Source organism: Oncorhynchus keta, chromosome 17 (assembly GCF_023373465.1).
Source record: "Oncorhynchus keta strain PuntledgeMale-10-30-2019 chromosome 17, Oket_V2, whole genome shotgun sequence".
NCBI classification, from domain to species: domain Eukaryota; kingdom Metazoa; phylum Chordata; class Actinopteri; order Salmoniformes; family Salmonidae; genus Oncorhynchus; species Oncorhynchus keta.
In genome coordinates, this window is record NC_068437.1 from 900,991 (window position 1) to 927,550 (window position 26,560).

Genomic DNA, 26,560 nt, shown 5'->3' on the forward strand with positions numbered 1-26,560 from the left:
TGCCAGAGATGTTATGGAAAGGAGATAGGAATCCACTGAATGAAGGAACGTATAACGCACCACCCAGCAGACAGTTGACCAATCGCGTTAACGTTGTCATGCTGCGTCACACGAATGCTCAAATCAAATCAAATGGTATTGGTCACATACACACGGTTAGCAGAGGTTATTGCGAGTGTAGTGAAATGCTTGTGCTTCTAGTTCCGACAGTGCAGCGATATCTAAAAAGTAATATCTAACAATTTCACAACAAATACCTAATACACACAGATCTAAGTAAAGGAATGGAATATGGATGAGCAATGACAGAGCGGCATAGGCTAAGATGCAATAGATATTATAGAATAGAGTATATACATATGAGATGAGTAATGCAAGATATGTAAACTTTATTAAAGTGGCATTATTAAAGTGACTAGTGTTCCATTTATTCAAGTGGCCAATGATTTCAAGTATTTATGTAGGCAGCAGCCTCTCTGTGCTAGTGTTGGCTATTTAACAGTCTGATGGCCTTGAGATAGAAATAGTTTTTCAGTCTCTCGGTCCCAGCTTTGATGCACCTGTATTGACCTCACCTTCTGGATGGTATAACGGGGTGAACAGGCAGTGGCTCGGGTGGTTGTTGTCCTTGATGATCTTTTTGGCCTTCCTGTAACATCGACTAAGTAGGTGTAGGTGTCCTGGAGGGCAGGTAGTTTGCCCCCGGTGATGTGTTGTGCAGACCTCACTACCCTCTGGAGAGCCTTACGGTTGTGGGCGGAGGAGTTGCTGTGCCAGGCGGTGATACAGCCCGACAGGATGCTCTCAATTGTGCATCTGTAAAGGTTTGTGAGGGTTTTAGATGACAAGACAAATTTCTTTCTTCAGCCTCCTGAGGTTCTTCACCACACTGTCTGTGTGGGTGGACCATTTCAGTTTGTCAGTGATGTGTATGCCGAGGAACTTAAAACCTTCCACCTTCTCCACTGCTGTACCGTCAATTTGGATAGGGGGGTGCTCACTCTGCTGTTTCCTGAAGTCCATAATCATCTCCTTTGTGTTGATGAGAGGTTATTTTCCTGACACCAACTCCGAGAGCCCTCACCTGTCTCGTCATTTTTGGCAATGAAGTCTAATACTGTTGTGTTGTCTGCAAACTTGATTGAGTTGAAGGTGTGCATGGCCACACAGTCATGGGTGAACAGGGTGTACGGGAGGGAAGTCCAGGACCCAATTGCGCAGGACATGGTTGAGACCCAGGGCCTCAAGTTCAATGATGAGCTTCGAGGGTACTATGATGTTGAATGCTGACCTTTAGTCAATGAACATCATTCTTGCATAGGAATTATTCTTGTCCAGATGGGATAGGGCAGTGTGATGGTGATTGCGTCGTCTGTGGACCTATTGGGGCAGTAAGCAAATTGAAGTGGGTCTAGAGTGATATGTAAGGTGGAGGTGATATGATCCTTGACTTGTCTCTGAATGTTCTTCATGATGACAGAAGTTCAATTACCTTTGCATTCTTGAGTACAGGAACAATGGTGGCCATCTTGAAGCATGTGGGGACAGCAGACTGGGATAGGGAGAGATTGAATATATCCATTAACACACCAGCTAGCTGGTCTGCACATGCTCTGAGGATGCGGCTATGCTGGCGTTTGGGCCGGCAGCATTGCGAGGGTTAACACATTTACATGTCTTACTCACTTTGGCCTTGGAGAAGGAGAGCCCACAGTCCTTTTTAGCGGGCCGTGTCGGTGGCACTGTATTATCCTCAAAGCGGGCAAAGAAGGTGTTTAGTTTGTCTGGAAGCAAGACGTCGGTGTCCTTGACGTGGCTGGTTTTTCTTTTGTAGTCTGTGACTGTCTGTAGATCCTTCCACATGTCTTGTGTCTGAGCCGTTGAATTGCGAATCCACTTTGTCTCTTTACTGGCATTTCACTTGTTTGATTGCCTTGCAGAGAGAATAACTACACTGTTTGTATTCGGCCATATTCCCAGTCACCTTTCCATGGTTAAATTCAGTGGTTTTCACTTTCAGTTTTGCGCGAATGCCGCCATCTGTCCACTATTTCTGGTTAGGGTAGGTTTTAATAGTCACAGTGGGTACAACATTTCCTATACACTTCCTTATAAACTCACTCACCGAATCAGAGGAAACATCAATATTATTCTCTGAGGCTACCCGGAACATATCCCAGTCTTTGTGATCAAAACAATCTTGAAGCGTGGATTCCGATTGGTCAGACCAGAATAGTCCTTAGTCCGAGAACTTCTTGTTTGAGTTTCTGCCTATAGGAAGGGAGGAGCAAAATGGACTAATGGTCAGATTTGCAGAAAGAAGGGCGGGGAGGGCCTTATATGCATTGCGGAAGTTAGAGTAACTGTGGTCCAGTTTTTTTCGAGCGCGAGTGTTACAGTCGATGTGCTGATAAAATTTAGGTAGCCTTGTTCTCAAATTTGCTTTGTTAAAATCCCCAGCTACAATAAATGCAGCCTCAGGATCTATGGATTCCAGTTTTCAAATTGTCCAGTGAAGTTCCTTGAGGGCCGTCGTGGTATCAGCTTGAGGATGGATATACACGGCTGTGACAATAAGTAAAGAGAATTCTCTTGGGAGATAATACATTTGATTGTGAGGAATTCTAGGTCAGGTGGACAAAAATACTTGAGTTCCTGTATGTTGTTACAATTACATAATGAGTATGCCATTCCAAACTAGACAGTCTTTGTTAATGAGCCAGAGGGACTAATTGTCCACATAGAAGACCTAGCGCTGTACCAGCTCCCCAGGGATAGGCTGGACACAGAGATTGAAATTGCGAAGCGATGCGAAGCGCACTCTTGAACCTACTGCTCAAGACCAAATTCTTTGAGGGACAGATGGTCGTTGATCTTATTCTTCTTAATGACGGCCTGATAATCAGTCCCGCTCATGGACAATGCCTGACAGTATTTTGAATGCTACCATGATCCTTGGTTTCATTGTCCGTGGCATGTGCTCTTACTACTTTCGTAAGCACACACATGCAATGGTGGATGTAATGAGGACTTATACTAGAATCTCTAGTGTCGGGCCTGAGTTAATACCAATCTTTGGTCTGCTAGCGTGGGTTCCTGAGACCCTATAACTGTTACAGCTTCTGCTTCCCTAGCTGCTTCCCCAGAGGTCTCCAGGTCAGCCCTGTAGGCCTCCCTAAGCTGATGCCTCTGGGCCTTATGACCTTATAAGTAATCAACAATTAGTATTAATGCCTTAAGGACACGCACAACAGGCTGAAATTACATTTTTTTGCATCTACCTATCAATTATAATATTTGTTGGTGTTTTGGTCCATTATTTTCAAAAAGTACATTTTCTTCATTTTATCACACTAGTCATTAACATTTTTGTGAATTTTAACCACTTTAAAATGGACATTCATCAATCTTTTTAAAGCTCACTGCATTCAATTGTGCATAATGTAAAAGAGTGTTACAAACTGGACTATATTTAGTAATGTATTTTAAAGAGATGGTGATTGGGTCTAATTAGGCGTTTGGCACTATGAATTCAGTGTACTTGTCTTTAATTGCCATTTCCCAACAGTCCCACACTGTAATGGTCCTGTGTGTGTAGCTGGTGTAGAGAGTCAGGCGCAGGACAACAGAATTGAGTAATCAACGTATTTTACTCTAAATACAAAAAATACACAGCAACATAACGAGGAACAAAGAACAAAGAACAATCACTCACAAACCAAACATGGGGAACAGAGGGTTAAATAATAAACAAGTAATTGGTTGAGTGAAGCCAGGTGTGAAAGACAAAGACAGAACAAATGGAAAATGAAAAATGGATCGACGGTAGCTAGAAAGCCGGTGACGTCGACCGCCGAACGCCGCCCGAACAAGGAGAGGGACCGACTTCGGCGGAAGTCGTGACACAACGCCAACTCATTTTTCTCAGCTTCAGAAGCATCTGCATTCAGCAAATATTGTGTGGTTATCCTTAGATATTTTCTCCAGACTTACCCACAGGGGATTGTTGATATGTTATAATCTTTTATTCCAGATAACATTTTCTTTGAAAAAATGCTCAAACAATGCATTTTACGTGCATGTCTTTAGTATTTTAGTTTAGTATTTAAGTATTAATCCATAATCTGCGCTGGACAAGTCCGGTCCTGGAGTGTCTTAACAAATTGAAACTCAAAAATGTAGGCATCCAGTCTCCAGAAAAATATATTTGCACAATATGCAAATATGCACATATTTAATGGAATAGTGGCTCGTTTGCATGTTTTAATACAATATTTAATAAAAGTTGTAATACAAACAAGTATTATATTTGAGTTTACGTTCAACTGGTAAAAGTTTGTGATATGAATAACGGAAAAAAACGTACCTTATGAGAGTGAGGTGCCTGGACCTAAGCAACACACCATTTAAGTTGGATTGCCCTAGGCAGGGCACATTAGACAAATGTCCTAATAGAGTCCTTTAGCCAAATGTATGGATGATATAAAAATGAATGAGACAAATGAGACAAAACAATATGAGAATATGGTCCCTACTGGAAGACAAGGAAAATGAGACCTTTCCAGCTACATGATCAAGTTGATATCGGAGGAGCTTTGCGTGGATGTATAACTTGAGGATCTGGAGCAATGCCATCGGACCGGTGTGAAGCAGAAGAACATTAAGTACTGTACCCTCGCATGGTAATCTTCAAGCTGTGGAACTATCAGACCAAAGTCAATATTCTGAAGGCACTGTGGGAAAGGAGATTAAAATTCATGGCCAGGCAATTTGAGTTGTCCAGGATCTGTCTGCTAAACTGAGGAAAAAACGTAAGAATTTCATTCTGATCAGGCAGTCACTTGAGGTCTCAACTCCGATTCCCTGCAGTGCTATGGGTATGGAAGGGAACACAGAGGATGGAGTTCACAAGCGTGGATGAAGCCCTGAACAGGCTTCAGGAAACGTTTCCAGTTGAAAGAGAGCCCAATGCCCTCAGGAGAGGAAGAAGTGGAAAAAAGCATACAAGGCTACATACAGTTGAGACAATATTATTTACCCCTTCTCCCAATACAATCTAGATTCTATTGTCCCCAAATACACTGAAAAAATATATATAAATGCAACAATTTGACTGACTTACAGTTCATATAAGGAAATCAGTCATTTGTAAGAAATTTGTTAGGTCCTAATCTATGGATTTCACATGACTGGGAATACGGATATGCATCTGTTGGTCACAGATACCTTTAAAAGAGGCGTGGTAGAGGCCTCAGTATCTGGTGGGACCACCATTTGCCTCAGGCAACGCGACACATCTCCTTCACATAGAGTTGATCAGTCTGTTGACTGTGGCTGTGCGAAGTTGCTGGATATTAGCGGGAACTGGAAAACGCTGTCATACACGTCAATCCAGAGCATCCCAAACATGCTCAATGGGTGACATGTCTGGTTAGTATGCAGGCCATGGAATAACTGGGACATTTTCAGCTTCCAGGAATTGTGTACAGATCCTTGTGACATGGGCCGTGCATTGAAACACAAGGTGATGGGGGAGAATGAATGGCACGACAATGGGCCTCAGGATCTCGTCGCGGTATCTCTGTGCATTCAAATGACCATCTATGAAATGCAGTTTTGTTCGTTTGTCCGTAGCTTATGCCTTCCCATACCATAAAACCCCGCAACCATGGGACACTCTTCACAATGTTAACATCAGCAAACCGCTCGCCCACCCCTTAACATCAGCAAACCGCTCGCCCACCCGACGCCATACGCTGTCGGCCATCTGCCTGGTACAGTTGAAACCGCGATTCATCCGTGAAGAGCACACAAATATGTAGTCTATCACCTTCTATGCCAGTGGCCATAAAAGGAGAGCATTTGCCCACTGAAGTCAGTTACAACGCCAAACTGCAGTCAGGAGTGACTGGTGAGGACGACGAGCACACAGATGAGCTTCCCTGTGACAGTTTCTTTATTATTTTTGCGATCAACATTTTATTTTATTTCATATTACACAAAATATACAAGGCAGGATTACATTCCAAGTATTAGCTGACATGACTAACACTAATATACAATACAACTACAGTGCCTTGTGAAAGTATTCGGCCCCCTTGAACTTTGCGACCCTTTGCCACATTTCAGACTTCAAACATAAAGATATTTTTTTGTGAAGAATCAACAACAAGTGGGACACAATCATGAAGTGGAACGACATTTATTGGATATTTCAAACTTTTTTAACAAATCAAAAACTGAAAAAATGGGCGTGCAAAAATATTCAGCCCCCTTAAGTTAATTTTATTTTACCTTTATTTAACCAGGCAAGTCAGTTAAGAACAAATTCTTATTTTCAATGATGGCCTGGGAACAGTGGGTTAACTGCCTGTTCAGGGGCAGAACGACAGATTTGTACCTTGTCAGCTCGGGGGTTTCAACTCGCAACCTTCCGGTTACTAGTCCAACGCTCTAACCACTAGGCTACGCTGCCGCCCCGAATGCAGTACGCAAAGTAAGTAATTTTGCAGGGTTGTTAAGGGGCACCAGTATAGATTTCCCTGTTTATTTATATCCAGAAAATGAACCGAACAGAGTAAATCATTTCAGAATCTGTGGAAGGTAAATTGAGATCTGAGAAATACGTCATCGGCATAGGCATAGAGTGACAATTTATGCAGAGTACCTTTTAATATTGATGGGTGAAATAAGTGGGTTCAATCTAATCACTTGGGCAAGGGGCTCCAAAGACAGGGCAAAGAGCATTGGTGATAATGGACATCCTTGTTTTGTGGAACGTTGTCTTAGATATAATTTTTCCTGTCTAGACAACTGCTTGGGATGCAGAATACAATGTTTGTAACATGGAGATAAATCCTTTACCAAAACCAAAGAACTCCGAAACACACCATAAATAGTTCCATTCTAGCCGATCAAAGGATTTTTCTGCATCCAAACTAAAAGGTGAAATTAAATTAAACTACCCTTTATAAACCCAGTTTAATCATCGCTAGTTAGATTTCGTACAAGCAGTTCCAATCTGATGACAAGTATCTTTGCAAACAGATTGAGTTCTGTTGTATTAATGTTTTAAGGGCCTATAGCTTTTACAGTCTAGGGGAGATTTGCCCTTTTTTAACAAAACTATATTCAATTAGTGTTTTGGTCTCTATGGAATTCTCCATGTTTTAATGCATGATTGCTAGAACCAAGAATTAGTGGCCCCACAATATCCCATATTTCAAGAAACAGCTCAGGAGGGAAATCATCAAGTCATGGTGATTTGTCTCTTTTCATAGATGTTAATATATTCTTGAGTTCTTCAAGAGGAAGTGGGGAGTCAAGGAATCCAGATTTCTCTCTGTAGAGTTTGGGAAGGTCCAATGTGTGTCATCTTACTATGTTCAGGGTCCGCCTCTGACGTATATATTTACATTTACATTTACATTTAAGTCATTTAGCAGACGCTCTTATCCAGAGCGACTTACAAATTGGAAATTATTTGGGAATAAAAATCCCTAAACTTATCATTAATTTCTGCCTGGTCATGTGATATTAATGTTTGTTGATGCTCATTTTCAACAAGCACAATCTGTTTTTCCAGGTCTACTACTTTTATAGTGTGAGTTGAATTAAGATGTGAGGCAAACAAGGTACAGTTTCCCCTCAAAAACAATTTTGACACCTCACAAAGCGACTGAGGGGATGTGGCTGTATCTGTATTTTAAACTATAAAAATAATTTCAACTTTACTGAAAGTTGTGTCAAAAAATAGGGATAGGTATGTTATCCTGTTATTATTTAGTTAGCTAGTAAATAAATAATTAAACCAATTTGTGTATACTGAGTCATGAGTAAGGCTGGGGTTTTTGCAGGTGATACGGTTATGACTGTTCAGAATGATGAGAAGATGACTGTTTAATGATGAAATAGATATAACTTATAGAGTTTAATTCGGGAGATGGTAGCTCTTTAACTTCTTGCGTCGAGCAATCCCGTATCCGGGAGCGTAATCATAGCCTCAAGCTCATTAGCATAACGCAACGTTAACTATTAATGAAGATCGCAAATTAAATGAAATAAATGTATTGGCTCACAAGCTTAGCCTTTTGTTAACAACACTGTCATCTCAGATTTTCAAAATATGCTTTTCAACCATAGCTACACAAGCATTTGTGTAAGAGTATTGATAGCTAGCATAGCATTAAGCCTAGCATTCAGCAGGCAACATTTTCACAAAAACAAGAAAAGCATTCAAAATAAAATAATTTACCTTTGAAGAACTTCGGATGTTTTCAATGAGGAGACTCTCAGTTAGATAGCAAATGTTCAGTTTTTCCAAAAAGATGATTTGTGTAGGAGAAATCGCTCCATTTTGTTCATCACGTTTGGCTAAGAAAAAAAAATGAAAATTCAGTCATTACAGCGCCAAACTTTTTTCAAAATTAACTCCATAATATTGACAGAAACATGGCAAACGTTGTTTAGAATCAAACCTCAAGGTGTTTTTCACATATCTATTCGATGATAAATAATTCGTGGCAGTTTGGTTTCTCCTCTGAACCAAATGGAAAAATGTACGCAGCTGGAGATTACGCAATAATTGCAACGGAGGACACCAAGCGAGCACCTGGTAAATGTAGTCTGAAAAGAAGGTCGATGACATCCGATCCTCGTTTGCTAAGTCAAACGACACTGCTGGTTCTGCCCACACTGCCCTACCCTATGCTCTGACCTCTTTCTCCCCTCTCTCTCCAGATGAAATCTCGCGTCTTGTGACGGCCGGCCGCCCAACAACCTGCCCGCTTGACCCTATCCCCTCCTCTCTTCTCCAGACCATTTCCGGAGACCTTCTCCCTTACCTCACCTCGCTCATCAACTCATCCCTGACCGCTGGCTACGTCCCTCCCGTCTTCAAGAGAGCGAGAGTTGCACCCCTTCTGAAAAAACCTACACTCGATCCCTCCGATGTCAACAACTACAGACCAGTATCCCTTCTTTCTTTTCTCTCCAAAACTCTTGAGCGTGCCGTCCTTGGCCAGCTCTACCGCTATCTCTCTCAGAATGACCTTCTTGATCCAAATCAGTCAGGTTTCAAGACTAGTCATTCAACTGAGACTGCTCTTCTCTGTATCACGGAGGCGCTCCGCACTGCTAAAGCTAACTCTCTCTCCTCTGCTCTCATCCTTCTAGACCTATCGGCTGCCTTCGATACTGTGAACCATCAGATCCTCCTCTCCACCCTCTCCGAGTTGGGCATCTCCGGCGCGGCCCACGCTTGGATTGCGTCCTACCTGACAGGTCGCTCCTACCAGGTGGCGTGGCGAGAATCTGTCTCCTCACCACGCGCTCTCACCACTGGTGTCCCCCAGGGCTCTGTTCTAGGCCCTCTCTTATTCTCGCTATACACCAAGTCACTTGGCTCTGTCATAACCTCACATGGTCTCTCCTATCATTGCTATGCAGACGACACACAATTAATCTTCTCCTTTCCCCCTTCTGATGACCAGGTGGCGAATCGCATCTCTGCATGTCTGGCAGACATATCAGTGTGGATGACGGATCACCACCTCAAGCTGAACCTCAGCAAGACGGAGCTCCTCTTCCTCCCGGGGAAGGACTGCCCGTTCCATGATCTCGCCATCACGGTTGACAACTCCATTGTGTCCTCCTCCCAGAGCGCTAAGAACCTTGGCGTGATCCTGGACAACACCCTGACGTTCTCAACTAACATCAAGGCGGTGTCCCGTTCCTGTAGGTTCATGCTCTACAACATCCGCAGAGTACGACCCTGCCTCACACAGGAAGCGGCGCAGGTCCTAATCCAGGCACTTGTCATCTCCCGTCTTGATTACTGCAACTCGCTGTTGGCTGGGCTCCCTGCCTGTGCCATTAAACCCCTACAACTCATCCAGAACGCCGCAGCCCGTCTGGTGTTCAACCTTCCCAAGTTCTCTCACGTCACCCCGCTCCTCCGCTCTCTCCACTGGCTTCCAGTTGAAGCTCGCATCCGCTACAAGACCATGGTGCTCGCCTACGGAGCTGTGAGGGGAACGGCACCTCAGTACCTCCAGGCTCTGATCAGGCCCTACACCCAAACAAGGGCACTGCGTTCATCCACCTCTGGCCTGCTCGCCTCCCTACCACTGAGGAAGTACAGTTCCCGCTCAGCCCAGTCAAAACTGTTCGCTGCTCTGGCCCCCAATGGTGGAACAAACTCCCTCACGACGCCAGGACAGCGGAGTCAATCACCACCTTCCGGAGACACCTGAAACCCCACCTCTTCAAGGAATACCTAGGATAGGGTAAGTAAGGGTAAGTAATCCTTCTCACCCCCCTTCTCACCCCCCCAACAAGATTTAGATGCAAGTGGCTGTTCCACTGGTTGTCATAAGGTGTATGCACCAATTTGTAAGTCGCTCTGGATAAGAGCGTCTGCTAAATGACTTAAATGTAAATGTAATGTAAATGTAGTCTCTTATGGTCAATCTTCCAATGATATGCCTACAAATACGTCACAATGCTGCAGACACCTTGGGGAAACGACAGAAAGTGTAGGCTCATTCCTTGCGCATTCACAGCCATATAAGGAGACATTGGAACACGGCGCCTCCAAAATCTGGGGCATTTCCTGTTTGAAATTTCATCTTGGTTTCGCCTGTAGCATCAGTTCTGTGGCACTCACAGATAATATCTTTGCAGTTTTGGAAACGTCAGTGTTTTCTTTCCAAAGCTGTCAATTATATGTATAGTCGAGCATCTTTTCGTGACAAAATATCTTGTTTAAAACGGGAACGTTTTTTTATCCAAAAATTAAAAGACTGCCCCCTTTATCGAAGAAGTTAAACAACCTCTTCTGTGGTGCCCCAAATCATAATAAGTTCATTGTTACATTTAATCGGGTAACAATTAAACATTGTTAGTTGATTAAATAAATAATAGTCATCAGATTAATGAAAGTAAAGTCACAACACATCTTAGAGTGATTTATCACCATAGTTATACGTCCTGTATCATCATTATCAGAAGCCTCAACCTGAACACAGTTTTCTATCAAATAATATTAAAACACCTTTCATTTTGTTAGTGGCTAAGGAGTGAGCAACACATTTAAAGTATCTGTTTTGGATTCAATAGACATCAGAATGTTTTAGGTGGGTTTCTTGTATATACATGTTTACATCTGATGTATATTCTAAGCATTTGGTACACTTGATAGCGGAATTTAAACCATGGGAATTTAACAACATTAAGATGAGCTCACGGTTCATTAAAAACCTTTGTCATATAGAATGTATGGATAAGTGTACGACAAAAACAAACAAGAAATTACATTTAAAAAACACCTACTTCAATACAAACAGGAAAAAATATTTGCGCACCATTATACATATTTCTGAACAAACTCTGACAGCTGGGGTTTAACAATAAAATAAACAAAAATAGTAACCACCCACAAGACGGGAAGTCTACAGCTTCAACCGCTCGCTTTGTCTGGTAGGAACTCAAATTCTCAAAAATCAGGAGGATCCAAAACAGGGATGCACGTCCCAAGTCCTGTCCCATTATGTCAGCCACTTGTTTTTATCCAACATGACATAAATACGTGGCAAAATTACTTTTCACAGAACACATATCCTTAAGTGATTTAATTTCTCCCGAAAGCAGTTTCTCCAGGAATTCCTTAACTGCTTGTTTGACCATTGCCTGCATCAAAGTTTGTTGATTCAGAGCCTTCAATGTGCCAGAGTTGGTTGTATCCCCAATGGTCTTAGTTGGCTCAGTGTCTTTGTTTGAGATGCATTTAGGCTTCCCTGTGCCTTGAGTGTCCTCGGTTCATCTTATTAAGCATTTTGAAGGTTCAGACGCCAGTTGTCAGTAATTTATTACTGCTTTTGGTCTTTAGAGACTTTACTCAGAACTACACAAATCTAGAATTGGGATGGAGTGACTGGGAGGACATCAGACACTTTTCTGGGGTGTGTGTGTGGGGCCTCCACTCATCCCATTACACCCCAAGTACACCCCCACTAGCCACTATACCTTAAATTTTAAGGTAAAACAAACCAACCACAGTACCTAAGTGGCTTAAGTGGTCTTTCTTCAAATGCATGTACAATGTATGTATCCACATACTGTATATAGTTTTGTACCTTTAGGCGAAAGGCAGTACAGATATGTACTTTGCTCTATATTGTTTTCCTGTGCATTTCTTTGTATCTTGATACATGTCTGCTCAGCCCACATTCCCACACTCTATATATGTAATGTTTACAATAACTATGAATTTATACTATAATGATCCCATTCTAAGGAATGCCCACCGCTCTCAAATGCCATATCTGCTAAAAATGTTTTACTTAGTTCTTCAATAATAGATGGAACAGTTAACTTTGATTCTTAATTTTGATTCTCAATCCAACTTATCACATGGAATGTGCATGGGCTCCATGATGGGGTAAAAAAAACATATGGTTCTCGAACACTTAAAGTCAGCAGATGTGGTTCTCTTGCAAGAGTCAATGTACACAAACAAATTATCATTCTTGAACATAAAAGAGGAGTCTGCCAAAAGGCACCTCAAGGACTCTCAGACCATGAGAAACAAGATTCTCTGGTCATGTTTTAAGGGTAAAACTAACAATGACTCAATAACCCATGCCTTCTGGGAATTCTATGAAGTCCAAAACCTGTGGGCGGAGCTAGAATGTTGGCCGTCAGAAGTATTACAATGTTAACTTACTTTTAATCCGTCTGTCTGCATATTTCAAGACATAGCATATGGGGGTGTAGTGAGATACCCAATGGACTGGACGATTCTCTTCTCATCCCTCATCTTGAGAAAATGTATACTAAAAACTTGGAAATCATTTAATCCACCATCATTAACACAATGGAAAAAACAAATGATTTATTATTGAAATAGCATGGATGACCTGGGAGACTGAGAAAAACAAATTGGTACAATTTAAGGCCATGTGGAAAACAATAATGCAGGCAATAGGGATGGGGTTGTGAGCATGCAGATCTGGGCAAATGAGATGTAGTCTTTGTTTGTGTGCGTCTGTAAATTGATGTTCGTATATGTATGTTTGTATCTGGTTTTAATAAATGGGGACCATTAGAGATATTTGAAACTCACGTGTGAAAAGGTTAAATGATTCCCGATTCTCATCTGATTCTTGAAGTAGTCCAACTGGGATTTCCGGAAAACCTGGGAATTTTGGGAAAGTTACTGAAACTTTGCGACCGTAGTCCTCCAATATTTCCTCATCTTAATTTTGCACATGACCTTTGTATTCGGGTAAATCACTTATTGATGTAAATGTGTTTGCTTTGCATCCCAAATGGCACCGTATTCCCCACAGTACTCCACTTTGACCAGCTCTGGTCAAATGCGGTGAACCATAAAGGAGCAGGGAATTACACTCTGGACTCCCGCGTACCAAGTGGCAACACCACTATACTAACATACCCTCTATGCTGTTTCCTCAGAGGTGGTAAGAATGAACCCGAACCAGAGCAGCCTGTTCCCAGGAAGGTGGCTATACGGAGCCTGCCCTCTACAGACGACATAGATCCGGATGTACTGGACAGCATGCATTCTCTGGGCTGCTTCAGAGACAAGAACAAACTGATGAAGGACCTGCTCTCGGACGAGTGAGTAGTGAAGGAGGGATGGATGGAGGGGTGAGGAGGGAGGAAGGGGAGCAAGGAGGGTGGAACAAAGGGGGGCGGGAGAGAGTGAGGAAAGATGGATGGAAGGGATGGGGAAGAGGGAGTGAGAAAGGATGGAGGTGGGAGACGGGAGGGAGGGAGGGGAGGACAAATTAGGATATGGTGGGAGAACAATGGGTGAAAGATGATCAGAGAAAGATGGATGAAGGAAGGAGACAAGATTAGATGAGATGATAGGGTGGTGGATGGTACAAAATGAGAAGGGACATAAGAGAGAAGGGACAGGAGAAGAGAGGAGAGGACCATAAGGACTCAAGGACATGAGTACAGAAGGCAGACGAGAGGAGAAAGAGGGAAGGTTGTTGAATGGAGGTGTGAACATTGTGGAAGGTGAGCGGAGGAGAGGGAGAAAGGGAAAGGGGAGAGGGGAATTGTCTCTAAGCTCCAGAGGCCTTGAGTTCTTATGAAATCCTTTGTACCTGTTGCTTTGGATGTCAGCAGACATACGTCACTTTGCTGTTAGCACACGACTTTGGCAGCAGTGCTTATACCACCTGCTGCACACCTCCGCGTAACAAGCTCCTGGGTCACACTGTTTCTGCACTGCAGGGTTTGTGTGTGTGTGAGTGCATGTGGGAGATAGAGAGAGAATTAGTGTGTGTTTGTGCTCATGTGAATACCTTTAAGCATTTGTGATAGAGATAGTGTAGTGTGTGTGTTTGTGTGCTTGTTTCACTGTTGGAGCATTTTAGAGCGTCACAAATAAAGCAAAGCGGCGATGCCTTTAGGGCAGGGGTTGTGTGTTGAGATTGCGTTACCTATGACCTTCCTAAGGGCCTCTGAAGGTTTCAGTGTGGTTCTCTGAAGGTTTAGTTATGATTCGCTGTGAAGGGCCCATGCATCATCCCTAAAGTTACCTTTTTTCACAATTCAAGTGCTCTTCAGTTTTCTGTTATCTCTCCTCTTCATTTTCCTTTCTCTCCCATTTTCTTATTTGCACTCTCTCATTCGTTTCTCACCCTTCCGTCCTCTCCTCTCTTTCCTTACTCTTTCCTTTCTTTATTTCCCTTCTCTCCTCTCTACTATTCTTATCATCTCTCTGCTCTCTCTCTCTCCTCCTCTGGGTCTGAAAGCAAAAGAAAGTCTGAAGCGTTAATTCCATTTATTCTTCTTTTCTTTTTTTAGCTGAAGTTTCAGGTCTTCATCTATCGCTGATTTCACCAGACCCTTCCTTTCCATATGCCATATCACAGCCAGAGGAAACCGATCCTTCGTCTGGATAGGCCAGAAAATGTGACTTGTCACCTCCTATGCAAATGAGGAGTCAGATTTCACACACTCCATCTCAGCTACGAGCGTCGAGTGGCATCTGAAACGGGATACTGAGCTCTTTCACAGAGTGTACAGCATTTGATGTTGCACCGTTCACAGAGCATTCTGTACATGAAAATGTCAGTCAGAACAGGTCTAGAATATAAGGGCACAAGGTGAGACCCAGATGCAGACGCAGGAGGCAGATGGTGAGAGTCCAAGATGTTTATTAACAATCCAAAAGGGGTAGGCAAGAGAATGATCGTGGACAGGCAAAAGGTCAAAACCAGTTCAGAGTTCCAGAGGTACAGAATGGCAGGCAGAAATTAAGTCCAGAAAAACAGGCAAAGGTCAAAACCGGGAGGACTAGTAAAATAGAATAGAAAAGCAGGAGCACGGAAAAAACATGGTGGTTGACTTGAACATACAAGACAAACTTGTACAGAGAGACAGGGAACACAGGGATAAATACACTGGGGAAAATAAGCGACACCAGGAGGGGGTGGAGACAATCACAAGGACAGGTGAAACAGATCAGGGCATGACACAGAATCATTACATTTTCAGATGATTTTTATTTAACTGTTATATGGTCATAGCTGGAGCTGTTTCAACGTGCTAATTGTGTATGAAAAAGACATGTGTGAAATTGACAGATGAATTAACTCAATGTGCATTGAAGACGTTGTACGTGATGAGCTTGGAGTGGCTGAATTTAAAAAAATATACAGTGGGGAGAACAAGTATTTGAAACACTGGCGATTTTGCAGGTTTTCCTACTTACAAAGCATGTAGAGGTCTGTAATTTTTTATAAAAAGGTACACTTCAACTGTCAGAGACGGAATCTAAAACGAAAATCCAGAAAATCACATTGTATGATTTTTTTATGATTTGCTTTATTTATAATTTTAGCGATGTCTAGTGAGGTGATAAAACGTATGTTTTCGGCTGTCATGGAGCATGAAGTCTTTAAAGGAGTGACAGTTGCTCCATTGAGATTATTGGCTGCTATTAGCTATACACTATTAGTTTTGCTTTATGTAGTATCAACCAACCTAATCCTCCACTTTTTGCTTAGATCAATCCCCTTTTGTCATCTTTCTTCTGCTCTGCAGAGATAACCAGGAGAAGATGATCTACTTCCTGCTGTTGGACCGTAAGGAGAGGTACCCCAGCCACGAGGACCAGAACCTGCCCCCACGCAACGAGATTGGTAAAATAAAATGACCATGCCCAAAATCACAAGACAGTAGCAAATGTAAAATCTATGTTGACGGTGAATCTTCTCACGGAAAAGTTGACGGTGTTAACTCACGGAAATGTATTACATCAAGCACTATGGGAAGAAGCCCTCCCCACCTGATTCAACTAGTCAAGGGCTTGATAATTACTTAAGTTAAATGAGGTGTGTTAGCTCTGGAATATATCAAATACATGGAATGACTGGGTAACCAGGGAGAGGTTTGAGTGTGCGCTAACGCATGTGCTTGACTGTCAAACTGCACTGTAGCTATTGTGTGATCTTCTCTCTCTCTATCTCGCTCTATATACAGTATATATATCCTTTCTCCCCTCTCTCTGTCTCACTCCCCCTCCTCTCCTCAGACCCCCCCAGGAAGCGTGTGGACTCCCCCATGCTGAACCGCCATGGCAAAAAGAGACCGGAGAGGAAGTCTATGGAGGTGCTGAGTGTCACAGACGGAGGTTCCCCCGTACCCGCCAGGAGGGCCATCGACATGACACAGCACGGACAGAGGTACACAAACACACAGGAACAGAGGTACACACACACACACACACACACACACACACACACACACACACACACACACACACACACACACACACACACACAACCAAGCACACATATACAGCACACATACAGCACACATACAGCGCACACACTTTGAATGTGTTTGACCATGTTTCCATATCCCATCACACCAGCACCCACCAACTCTGCATGGCATCATTGAGACACCATTAGTCTCTTACCATCTTCAATCTTCAATATTTTGGATATTGTACAAGTGCAATCCATTCACCATTTGTTTTATGCTCTAGATTGACAAGATAGTGGTAAGACAGCAGACAATAGGGCTAGTTCTATCAGTGGGCAGTGTTGTGGTCTGACACACAAACATGTACACAAACATGCATACGTGCACGCACGCACACACACCCATAGGCAAACTGACAGATGGACGGACCAATGTCCGTCCATCCATCAGTTTGTCTATGGGTTTGTATGTCATCAAGGCAAAGGGTGGCTATTTTTAAGAATCTCAAATATAAAATATATTTGGATTTGTTTAACACTACTTTGCTTACTACATGATTCTATTTGTGTTATTTTGTAGTTCTGATGTATTCACTATTATTCTACAGTGTAGAAAATAGTAAAAAATAAAGAAAAACCCTGGACTGAGTAGGTGTGTCCAAACTTTTGACTGATGCCATATGTGGATTTTACATTGGAAAAACCTGCACATTATTAAGGGGAAGCTCAAGCTCTGTCAGGTTGGATGGTACACAGCTATTTTCAGGTCTCTCCAGAGATGTTTGATCGGGTTAAAACCTCTAGGGGGCAGAATTTTCACTTTTGGATAAATAGCGTGCCCAATTTCAACTTCCTGCTACTCATGCCAAGAATATAAGATATGCATATTATTCATAGATTTGGATAGAAAACACTCTGAAGTTTCTAAAACTGTTTGAATCATGTCTGTGAGTTAGGCCGCCCCATCCCGGATCCGGGATTGTGACTACAGCCTCAAGCTCATTACCATAACGCAACATTAGCGATTTCTGAAAATTGCAAAATAAATGAAATAAATATGCCTGTCCTCAAGCTTATCCTTTTCTTAACAATCCTGTCGTCTCAGATTTTCAAAATATGCTTTAGAACCAGAGAAAATCAATAATTTGTGTAAGAGTGGTGATAGCTAGCGTAGCATTTAGCGTTAGCATTTAGCACGCAACATTCACAAAAACCAGCAAAGGGATCAAATAAAATAATTTACCTTTGAAGAACTTCAGATGTTTCAATGAGGAGACTCTCAGTTACATAGCAGATGTCCAGTTTTTCCTGAAAGATGCTTGTGTAGGACACAACGTTCCGTTTTGTTACTATGCATTTGGCTACCGAAACTAACCGAAAATTCAGTCACCTAAACGTCGAACTTTTTTCCGAATTAACTCCATAATATCGACTGAAACATGGAAAACGTTGTTTGAATCAATCCTCAAGGTGTTTGGTCATATATCTCTTCATTGAAATGCCAGTCCTAGACGCGTGCATTCTTCTCTGATTCGGATGGAAAAATACTGGGACCTGACTTTTGCGCACCAATTTCCACGCAGACACCATGCGGGACACTTGGTAATTGTAGGCTCTTATGGCCAATCTTCCAATGATATGCCTACAAATACGTCACAATGCTGCAGACACCTGGGGGAAACGATAGGAAGTGTCCGTTGATTCCTGTGCCATTCACAGCCATATAAGGAGATCATGGAAAACGTGCCTTCAGAAATCCTGTTGATTTCCTGGTCACTCAAACATCTTGGTTTTGCCTGTAGATATTGTTCTATGGCACTCACAGTGAAAATCTTTGCAGTTCTGGAAACGTCAGAGTGTCTTCTTTCCAAAACTATCAATTCCAAGCATAGTCGAGCATCTTTTCGTGACAAAATATCGCGCTAAAAACGGGCACGTCTTTTTATCCAAAAATGAAATACTGCCCCTAGAGTTCTAACAGGATAACAGAATTTATGTAGCAGGCAAAACCCTGAGGAGTAACTGTTCAGAATTTCTATTTTATTTTTCTCTCTCTGTTCCCATAGCTTGTTATTGCCAAGGGATATTTCATAGTAACTTGTTTTCAGTTCCTACTGCTTCCACTGGATGTCACCAGTCTTTGGAATTTGGTTGAGGTTATTCCTTTTGTGCAATGAAGAAGTAGGCCAACTCGGAACTGGGTACACTTTTGTGAGTTGCTTAAGACGTGAAAAGTGGTGCTGGTTTGTTTTCTTTCCTGTATTGAACACAGTTTGCCCCGTCTACAATTTGATTGATTATTAACATTTAAAAATATTTTGACAAAGTTAATATGCAACTTTTGAAATATTTTGTAGTGACGTTGCATTTTTTGTAAGCTGTTTTTTTCTGGATCAAACGCGCTTTATAAATGGACATTTTGGATATATATGGACGGAATTAATCTAACAAAAGGACCAATTGCGATGTTTATGGGACATATTGGAGTGCCAACAAAAGAAGCTCGTCAAAGGTAATGCGTGTTTCATGTTTTATTTTAGCGTTTTGTGTAGCGCCTGCAGGGTTGAAATATACTAACTCCTTTGTTTACTGCTGGTGCAGATGGGTGCAGGCTATCAGATAATAGCTTCTTATGCTTTCGCCGAAAAGCATTTTTAAATTCTGACACGTTGGCTGGATTCACAATGAGTGTAGCTTTTAATTGAGTATCTTACATGTGTGATTTAATGAAAGTTTGAATTTTATAGTATTTTATTTTAATCTGGCGCTCTGCATTTTCCCTGGCAATTGGCCAGTTGAGACATTTGCGTCCCGCCTATCCTAACTAGTTTTAAAGTCCGGGATCTTGCTGGGCCACTCAAGGACATTCTGAGACGTGTCTCAAGCCACTCCTGCGTTCTCTTGGCAGTGTGCTTAGGGTTGTTGTCCTGTTGGAAGGTGGACCTTCGCCCCAGTCTGAGGTCCTGAGCATTCTGGAGCATGTTTTCACCAAGGATCTCTGTGTACTTTGCTCCGCTCATCTTTACCTTTATCCTGACGAGTCTCCCAGTCCCTGCCGCTGAAAAACATCCCATAGCATGATGCTGCCATCACCATGCTTCACCGTTGGGATGGTGCCAGGTTTCCTCCAGACGTGACACTTGACATTCAGGCCAAAGAGTTAAATCTTGGTTTCATCAGACCAGAGAATCTTGTTTCTCATGGTCTGAGAGTCTTTAGGTTCCTTTTGGAAAGTGGGCTGTCATGTGCCTTTTAATGAGGAGTGGCTTCCGTCTGGCCACTGCCATAAAGGCCTGATTGGTGGAGTGCTGCAGAGATGGTTGTCCTTCTGGAAAGTTCTCCCATCTCCACAGAGGATCTCTAGAGCCCTGTCAGAGTGACCCTCAGGTTCTTGGTCACCTTCCTCACCAAGGAACTTCTCCCCAATTGCTCAGTTTGGCCCGGGTGGCCAGATCTAGGAAGAAAAAATTTAGGAAAAAAACAAGTGACTAGCACTGAGATTGAACCCGCTATCCTCGGCAGGTGGAACAAAAAAACGCTCTTAAATGGTAACAAATCTGCCCAATTAGCTGTTCGCTTTCCGTACACCCACTTGTGTTGATACGCCTATTTATGTTGACATGTTCCAGCAGCTATGTTGAGTTGCAGTTACCCCAGACACCTCTTTTGCTTGATTTGGGCTCCCGACTGGCGCAGCGGTCTAAGGCCAACTGTATCTCTGTGTTAGAGGCGTCACTACAGACCCTAGTTCAACTCCAGGCTGTATCACAACCACCTGTGATTAGGAGTCCCATAGGGCGACGCACAATTGGCCCAGTGTCGTCTGAGTTAGGGTTTGGTCGGATCAAATCACCGAGGTGACAAGGTAAAAATCTGTCGTTCTACCTCTGAACAATGCAGTTAACCCACTGTTCACCGGTTGGCTGTCATTGTAAATAAGAATTTGTTCTTAACTGACTTGACTAGTAAAATAGAAGATAAATAAAACATTTGATTTCAAAACCAGCCCCAAAGCTGATTTGTTTTTAAATTGAACCCCTCTACCGAGCTGTACATCCTTCTCCCCTTATGGCACGCATTACAGGGCTGAAGCTAAGCTGAGCTGTGTATGGGGAGAAGGATGTTGGTGAGAGAAGTCAGTGTGGGTTTCTGGTTTATCTATGTCTTGTGCTTTTTGTCATATCCTTGATTGAACAGTATTCTCTGCTGGGGGAGGTGTGTGGTTGTTAGTTTGTGCACAAACGTGTGCGTGCGTGCATGTGTGTGAACATAACTTTATCTCTCCCCGGCAGCAAACTTTTATCGACAGTTTTGAGAATCAGGAGAACTTTACATCAGAGTGTGTCAGAAAGAAGACTGGCTTTGAAACATATATTATGACAAGCCAATCTCGGCGTGTACACTGACGGAAGGGAAAGATACGTATTTTGGAATGGAATGCATTTTAACTCAAGCTACATAGACGAAACATGTAAACCCCAGTCACTGTCCAGCATTATGTCTTTATGTCTAGTTTGGTTCCCCAAAATTGAAAAACTTTATTTTATTTTTATTTTTCATTGGCAAATATTGTAACACACATCGGGGTCAAATGTTATCATACAACGTAATAAAATGTAATAATTCCACAACAGAATGATGGCAAAACTGTATCTTCACAGCAATGGGAATCATAATTTTTCAGCTTTTGTGAATATTGTTTGAGTAGATTTGGAATACATGATTTGCAGTAGCTGTACCATGCAGATAATATGGTACATATTTTAGTATGATCTGGATATATATTTTCCTTACATGAATGACCAATTCATCTTGTATATAATAAAGTGGGCTGGAAAAATCTTTAAAAAATCACAAAAACACAGCTTCATCTTAATCCTGAAGGTGTGCGAGGAGAAATTGAGGAGAGGTTGATTGATTGATTGATTGACTTTATTACAATTTAAGAGAATACATAAAGGGAGCTTCAGCCGGTGATACCTCCACATACATTTTTTTTTAAATCATCAAGGATAACACAATATAGCTTAAAAGCTTATTTCCAATGTGGTCCTTTTGTAGGGAAGAGGGAAGAGGATGCAGCAAGGTTAGGTGGAAATTGAAGCGACAAAAAACAATGACAGACATTTATTTACATCATATTTAACATGAGATTATAAGTACAATTCCCTTTCCTAATAAACAACTATGGACAGGTACATCTCTCTTGTTAATACTATGGGGAAAAATATCCACCTGTAATATATAAATGTATGTTTTTTTTTTGTTTCATTTCGCCGTTTCTTATGTATAACATTGCTCTGGGGAGGCGATTGAGTGTGTTGGACTGATGTTAAAGTGCCCTTAATATGAATATACACACAAGTAACCACAAATAAAACAAACTGTGTCATCAAGCACATATAGACCTGGGTCTTGTTCAGTAGGGCACACAATGCTTTAAATGCTTATCAACATTTTGCAGAGGAGAATGAAAACATACTTTTCTTATTGGTTGGACAAATCCACCAAGTCCCTCAGTGTTTCTGTCAGTTTTCTTCCATTTGGTGCAGAATGAACATGACCCATGTCTTGGTTCATTTGGAGGTTTGTTGGGGTGAATAGTGAATATTAGCATTCACTCCGTGTCAGAGTCATGGAGAAAAATTACTAGATAAGGAGAGAATGAGACAGAGAAAGGGTAGCTAGAAGGCTCTTTTTCCATTTTCCTTGAGGTCCCAAGTCCCCTCAACTCGAACTCTCACTCACACATGCACACCTACACAGACTGACAGGCAGGCCGACAGACAGACACAAACAAACACAGCCCTCAATATTTCGGACCCCTTGTCTCAGACCTCCTTTGGTCCTATTACCACTGACTATTTACTTTGGTTCGGTTGTGTTTTTGAAGACTCCATGCCCCCTTCCCAGAACCTCTTGTACTCATTCCATCCCCCACAGTGCACCACTGCACCCCTGTGGATGTTTTGGATGGACCTCAGATGCAGCGATTTGTCACATACACACACCTCCACAAAGAGTGTATGGGAAAAGTTTGGACTTGAGGAGTTTCCCAGACAAGGTATTAATACAAACCCAGCCACACACACATTTTTTCTCCAGTATAAGCCCTAACTCTCCATACAGGGGCCCTTTGTTTCCATTTGGGAAATGACAGATTGGTTAGCTACAGAATGTGTTTTTACCCCGACAAACACACACACAAACAAACGGGAAATATTTTTGTACAGAACTGGATGTAACACCTGGACAGCCTGAGTATTATGAATGCTATTCATTGACTACAGGTCAGTGTTCAACACCATAGCACCCTCAAAGCTTATCACTAAGCTTGTTTTATCTAAACCAGATCTATTGTGTTATATTCTCCTACATTCAATTCACATTTACACAAACTTCAGAGTGTTTTCTTTCAAATGGTAGCAAGAATATGCATATATCCTTGGTTCTGTGCCTGAGCTACAGGCTGTTAGATTTGGGTATGTCTTCAGGTGGAAATTGCACAAAGTAGGGGGGAGATCTAAGATGTTTTAAATAAAGTCCACCTGTGTGCAATCTAAGTGTCACATGATCTGTCACATGATCTCAGTATATATACACCTGTTCTGAAAGGCCCAGAGTCTGCAACACCACAAAGCAAGGGGCACCACCAAGCAAGCGGCACATTGAAGACCAAGGAGCTCTCCAAATAGGTCAGGGACAAAGTTGTGAAGAAGTACAGATCAGGGTTGGGTTATAAAAAATATCAGAAACTTTGAACATCCCACGGAGCACCATTAAATCCATCATAAAAAAATGGAAAGCATATGACACCACAACAAACCTGCCAAGAGAGGGCCACCCACCAAAATTCACTGACCAGGCAAGGAGGGCATTAATCAGAGAGGCAACAAAGAGACCCAAGATAACCCTGAAGGAGTTACAAAGCCCCACAGTGGAGATTGGAGTATCTGTCCATAGGACCACTTTAAGCCGTACACTCCACAGAGCTGGGCTTTACGGAAGAGTGGCCAGAAAAAAAGCCATTGCTTAAAGAACAAAATCAGCTAACACGTTTGGTGTTCGTCAAAAGGCATTTGGGAGACTCCCCAAACATATGGAAGTCTGGTCAGATGAGACTAAAATTTAGGAAAACGCTATGACTAGCGCAAACCCAACACCCCGAGAACATGGCTCTAACAAAGTATTGACTTTGGGGGGGTGAATAGTTATGCATGCTCAAGTTTTCTGTTTTTAGTCTTATTTCCTGTTTTAATTTCACAATAAAAAATATTTTGCATCTTCAAAGTGTTGTGCGTGTTGTGTAAATCGGCAGGGTAGCCTATTGGTTAGAGCATTGGACTAGTAGCCAAAAAAAGTTGCAAGTTCAAATCCCCCAGCTGACAATGTACAAATCTGTCGTTCTGCCCCTGAACGGGCAGTTAACCCACTGTTCCTAGGCCGTCATTGAAAATAAGAATTTGTTCTTAACTGACTTGCCTAATTAAATAAAGGTAAAAATAAATAAAATACAAATACAAACCCCCCCAAAAAATCTATTTTAATTCCAGGTTGTAAGGCAACAAAATAAGAGACATGCCAAGGGGGTGAATGCTTTCACAAGCCACTGTATATGGTTATAGTTGATTAAAGAAATGGAAATTGAAATAACCTGAACATGTGGTAGTTGGTTTGGTGTCTCTAGCTTGAATAGTTCAAGAGTTACTGGTTGTGAGTCATTTTATGCTAATTTATACTAGTTCCAAATCAATCAAATGTATTTGTCACATACACATGGTTAGCAGATGTTAATGCGAGTGTAGCGAAATGCTTGTGCTTCTAGTTCCGACAATGCAGTAATAGCCAACAAGTAATCTAACCTAACAATTTCAAAACGACTATCTTATACACACAAGTGTGAAGGGATAAAGAATATGTACCTAATGAGTGATGGTACAGAACGGCATAGGCAAGATGCAGTAGATGGTATCGAGTACAGTATATTCATATGAGATGAGTAATGTAGGTGTTTGTAAACAAAGTGGCATAGTTTAAAGTGGCTAGTGATACACGTATTACATAAAGATGCAGTAGATGATATAGAGTACAGTATATACATATACATATGAGATGAGTAATGTAGGGTATGTAAACATTATATTAAGTAGCATTGTTTAAAGTGGCTAGTAATATATTTTACTTCAATTTCCATCAATTCCCATTATTAAAGTGGCTGGAGTTGAGTCAGTGTGTTGGCAGCAGCAACTCAATGTTAGTGGAGGCTGTTTGACAGTGATGGCCTTGAGATAGAAGCTGTTTTTCAGTCTCTCGGCCCCTGCTTTGATGCACCTGTACTGACCTCGCCTTCTGGATGATAGCGGGGTGAACAGGCAGTGGCTCGGGTGGTTGTTGTCCTTGATGATCTTTATGGCTTTCCTGTGACATCGGGTGGTGTAGGTGTCCTGGAGGGCAGGTAGTTTGCCCCCGGTGATGCGTTGTGCAGACCTCACTACCCTCTGGAGAGCCTTACGGTTGTGGGCGGAGCAGTTGCCGTACCAGGCGGTGATACAGCCTGACAGGATGCTCTTGATTGTGCATCTGTAGAAGGACAATTCAGTCTGTCTACAAACAGGCTCTCAAAGTGCTTTATAGGAAGCCCAATAGCCATCATCATTGTCACATCCTTAGAAAGCATGAGCTCTTGAGTTGGGAAAATCTTGTGCAATACACCGACGCATGTCTTGTATTCAAGATCCTTAATGCCCTGGCTCCCCCTCCACTCAATATTTTTGTTAAACAGAAAACCCAGACATATGGCAGCAGATCCACAAGGTCTGCCATGAGAGGTGACTGTATAGTTTTCCCTAAGGAAAAGCACCTTTAGTAAATCTGCATTCTCTGTGAGAGCTTCCCATGTCTGGAATACACTGCCATCAGACACACATAACTGCACCACATATCACACTTTCACAAAATGCTTGAAGACATGGCTAAAGGTCAGTCAGATTTGTGAACATGGTCCCTAGCTGTGTGTTGCCGCTTTCCATGTTGTCTGTAGCTTGTGAGGTGTGGAAACACTTTGTTGCTTTTATGAATTTTGTCTTACTGCTTTTTGTTCTATGTTGCTCTGTCTGTATGCTATGTCTTGCTTGTCCTATGTTGCTCTGTCTTGCTTGTTCTATGGTGCTATTGTCTATATTGTAATTGTTTTTAATAACCTGCCCAGGGACTGTGGTTGAAAATTAGCCGGCTGGCTAAAACCGGCACTTTTACTGAAACGTTGATTAATGTGCACTGTCCCTGTAAAAATAAACTAAACTAAACTAAACAATGACCCAACACATCTCCCCACTATACCAGTGCTCTAGTTGTCTAGATAGATGAGTAGGGTTAGCAGCTTTTTTTTATCTCTCCATATTTTTCTTTCTAGACGAACAATCCTTTATCCGATTTTGTATTTGCCCACATTCGTAGTTTGCTTTCTGTCTTTAAGTTTGGTGTGGGTTTTGTTCATAGTGAACTTTCTTTGGAAAACCCCAAAGTGTCTTTCAGAACCCCTCCAAAAACCTCACTTGTTTACTTTTTGTTGTTGATCAGGGTCTCTTTTTTTAGTTTCCGCTTCTGTTTGAGTGACATTTTTGGTTTTGAGGAACAAAAGAAAAAGTTTATGAATTTGAAGTTAGAATAGCCTGAACATGAAAAAGTTGGTTTGGTCTGTCTAGCTTGACTGGTTCAAGAGTTAATGTTTGTTGGTTATTTTATGATCATTTTTATACAGTACGCTCGGAAAGTACTCAGGCCCCTTGACCTTTTCTACATTTTGTTAC

At 42.0% G+C, this 26,560-nt stretch overlaps 1 protein-coding gene across 5 annotated transcripts in view; it reads left to right on the forward strand.

Annotated features, from left to right (window-relative positions):
* Positions 1–26,560, forward strand: part of brsk2a (BR serine/threonine kinase 2a) — a 433,387-nt gene that overhangs the window by 360,355 nt on the left and 46,472 nt on the right. For 3 of the 5 annotated variants that reach the window (XM_052465216.1, XM_052465218.1, XM_052465220.1), the window contains exons 10-12: positions 13,477–13,641; positions 16,087–16,184; positions 16,577–16,751. In XM_052465216.1, coding sequence (XP_052321176.1) covers positions 13,477–13,641; positions 16,087–16,184; positions 16,577–16,751 — 438 coding nt within the window. The remainder of the gene's footprint in view (positions 1–13,476; positions 13,642–16,086; positions 16,185–16,576; positions 16,752–26,560) is intronic. The other 2 variants (XM_052465217.1, XM_052465221.1) reach the window with 1 other exon arrangement.